The 3383-nt window shown below is 34.2% G+C and overlaps 1 protein-coding gene across 1 annotated transcript; it reads right to left on the bottom strand.

Moving 5' to 3' along the window:
* Window positions 1-603: 603 nt before the first annotated feature.
* LOC145136008 (putative WRKY transcription factor 70) lies at window positions 604-2656 on the bottom strand. Its single transcript, XM_079070211.1, has 3 exons — window positions 2121-2656; window positions 1848-1952; window positions 604-1255 (listed from the first exon to the last, which is right to left on the bottom strand). The coding sequence occupies exons 1-3, from the start codon at window positions 2471-2473 to the stop codon at window positions 796-798; spliced, it is 918 nt and encodes a 305-aa protein (XP_078926337.1). The 5' UTR covers window positions 2474-2656; the 3' UTR covers window positions 604-795.
* Window positions 2657-3383: the final 727 nt, after the last annotated feature.

Genomic DNA, 3383 nt, shown 5'->3' with positions numbered 1-3383 from the left:
TTTGTGCTTGACATCAACAACTACAATGTATAACGCATGTTTGTTTATTCATAAAACTCACCATTGCTCTTAACAACCATCGTCACACCAATGGTTGTTTAAGAAAACCTCCACAATCTACACAAGAACTCGTTGTAGCTGAAAACTCATAGATTTTATTATTTTGGCAAGCAAATAAATATTCTATTTAAAAATCGCAAATGCCCAATCACATAAAAACTATTGAATTACTATAAAATGACGAACAAATCATTGAACCAATCTTGAACTACAAGGACAACCTCTCTCAAATGAGTCATTATATATAATGCTCTAATGAAAAAGTACTAAAGCTAAATCATGTAAGTAAGATCTACTGTCACGTGCCTTGATCACCAAATATCAGAAAATACCTTGGTCAAACTCAGCACTTCAATATCTTCTTAATTTAACAGTAAGGTAATAATGATATCCCCCCTAAGTTTATGAAATTTGCATGCTACGCAGAAATTTGTATATGATAGGTTTGTATGTATGTATCATGTATGTGTGCTTTTTATACACATTACACTCTAAGCATTAACACAACTTGACATATATAATGCACAATCTCATAGCTCATACATCAAATTAAATTACACTTGATTTCATATTTAAAAATTTAATTAGTTGATAAAGAAAGTTTATTTTTCTGAATCTCGAATACATTTTGAAATAGAAACTCTTGCCAAAGCATAATTCAGAAGGAAGTATTATTGAAATCATTCTTTCCAAGCATATGGTTTCACTTAGTATAGCCATAGATGAATATGCCCATCAGGATATGATGTCCCCATGATCCAACCCAGAATATGCCCGTGGTGATACCATCTCCTCATGATCCAACCATGATGACATCAAAGATACTGATTCTGTTTGAACTTGTGGAACATGTGTAAATGGACCCCATGGTGGATCGTTATTACAAGATGAAGACTGGTTGTCTCCCAGGCTGCTTAGAGAAGGAAACCCATCCTTAAGTTCTTGTTTAATGGATGGGAAATTGGGGTGAAGTTGTTTCTTCTTTATGAGCTCCTTTGTTTCAAAATTAAGAATAATCGACTCATCTCTAGGATCTGGAGAATCCAATATGATCGGAGGAGCTCTTTGTAAATTATTGCAAGTATGATTCCCGAAGTAGGTTATCCTATAGTTTGGTGGCTTATCTTCGATCATTTGAACTTGTTTGGTAGCTAGGCACCCTTGGTCGGACTTGTAAGTACACCTATAATAACTCCTGCATATAAAAAACTATAAGTGAGGAAAATTAGGAAAAAGTTCTTCTTCTAATATATACAAATTAATTGATTGCCCTTAAAGGTTATAGAGATCCATTGATATTATTAGGTCCAAGACCAGTTGGTGTATCTAATATCTTCCTCTACATTTGTAAACTTCAGACTATGGTTGATTGGTTTATCTTATATATAAGTTATTTCCGAGAAACAGAATATCATTTGCTTAAACTAAATTTTCATAGAGCTATGTACACTTAGTTTAAGTAATCATTAACAATTAATTAAGTGGTTGAATTTAATGTAAGCCTTACATGTAGAGGCTAACTACTAAATTGTTTTGGGTTTGAGATTCAGTTTATTCATGAATATGTGTATTCTTTATGCAATTCCATGATTTTTAAGAAACAAAATAACATATTTATGAGTGTTGAACAAATTAATCGGGAAATATAGTAATTAGTGATGAGCTAGATCTGTTTGTCGTCGGCAGACTTATCTAATGATTACATGTACTTTTGAAAAAAGCTTTATCTATGCGTTTGTGGATACATAAAATAGTAATAAATACTGGACTTTAATATAAAAAAAGACCTCTGGTGTTTCGCATTAAGAATTTCTTTTTGGCCATATTTTCTCCAAGCATGCCCATCATCAATCAGATCGGAAGTTACTTTTGTAGATGTCCATGAGCTTTTTCTACATTTGCATAAGGAAATTACGTATTAGCAACTTGATATATGTATATATCAAACCCTAAAATAATTCACATACGATCTAATCTTATGGTGAGGAATCATTTTGCAGTTTATTTTCTAGCTTGGTAAACAAGGATATGATCAGTCCAAAATAATTGTAATATTATACCTTCTTTTAGCACATCTCTTTTTAATTTTCACCGGTATTACTGAATTTGGACTCTCGTTAGAATTTTCTGATTTTAGTTTACCCAAATTGGCAGAAGAATGCAAATCACTGGTCAGAAGCTGATCAAGAGTCGCGTTATTGAAACAGCTAGAACCCATGATTGAGATGGTCTTCTCGAACATCTCCAAGATTTGAACCAACACACCATCGATTGATGTTGGGTCAGACTCGAAATTTTCCGGGCACCAAAGGGCCTCCTGAAGCTTATTTGTCCATTCTTGACCGTGGGTGAGTTCTTGAATTGCTTTTATCCGGTTGCTTTGAGAACTCTCCGGCCAACTTGGAGATTCCATACGACAATTGGTGGAGTGAGATGTTAAGTACAACAAGTACACACACAACGTTCCTAGTTATATGCGGAAATTATTGATAGAAAAAATGATAATTTAGAATAAAAAGTAGAAAAAGAAAGTGTCACGAAGGTTCTTAATATAATCAAACTTCCTCGCGCCTGACGCCCGACTATGGTCACGCACGTCGAGAGAGAATGATATCGATCAAGCGCTGATGTGAGAGTGGGGAAAAATATCTATCTATATGACGATTGCTTAGCAGCGTGTGGTGACGTATTGCATGTATACAAAAGCGTGTGTGGAATGTTGACTAGAAGGAAGGCAAATGACGATATTACCATTGTTGTTGTTAAAACATTTTTTGTTATTTAACATATAGATAAATTTAGAATTATTCATAAGAATACAATATTTGGAACATTCATAACTACACAACCAGAACTTTTTTAACTTTAAGAAAATAGTCCCCAAATATTTTGGGCCTGGTACAATAAGTAATATCCGGCATGTAAAATTTTAACTACCAAAAATATCAGTAAAATTAAAACCATATATGTTTCGAGATTATTTGAAATCAATAGTGAATTTAATTTAGAACACAAAAACAAAATTTTGACTTCTCCGCCTGCGTTGATTTCCATTTTTCCGGTGGATTGTGACGGTGGTTCCGTTGGTGGGATCCATTATTGTTGATTCAGGAGTGGGAGAAGGGTTGTTGGGTGGAATTGTACATTTCGTAGTTGCGAATGTGTGTGTTTTGAAGATGACGTATGAAGATGAGTATGGATGGCGGGTAGTGGAGTGGAGGAATGGTGATTAGAAAAATCAAAATTCTAGCATGGGGAGGAATGAAGGACAATACCAAACTGGAAGAGGGGTGTCAATCATGACATAGTGGATATACTATCAG

The sequence above is a fragment of the Lactuca virosa genome, chromosome 9 (genome assembly GCF_052849685.1).
Source record: "Lactuca virosa cultivar CGN04683 chromosome 9, Lactuca_virosa_CGN04683_v6, whole genome shotgun sequence".
Lineage (NCBI taxonomy): Eukaryota > Viridiplantae > Streptophyta > Magnoliopsida > Asterales > Asteraceae > Lactuca > Lactuca virosa.
The sequence above is the reverse complement of the archived record's forward strand: the minus strand, read 5'-3'. Positions and strand labels throughout refer to the sequence as shown.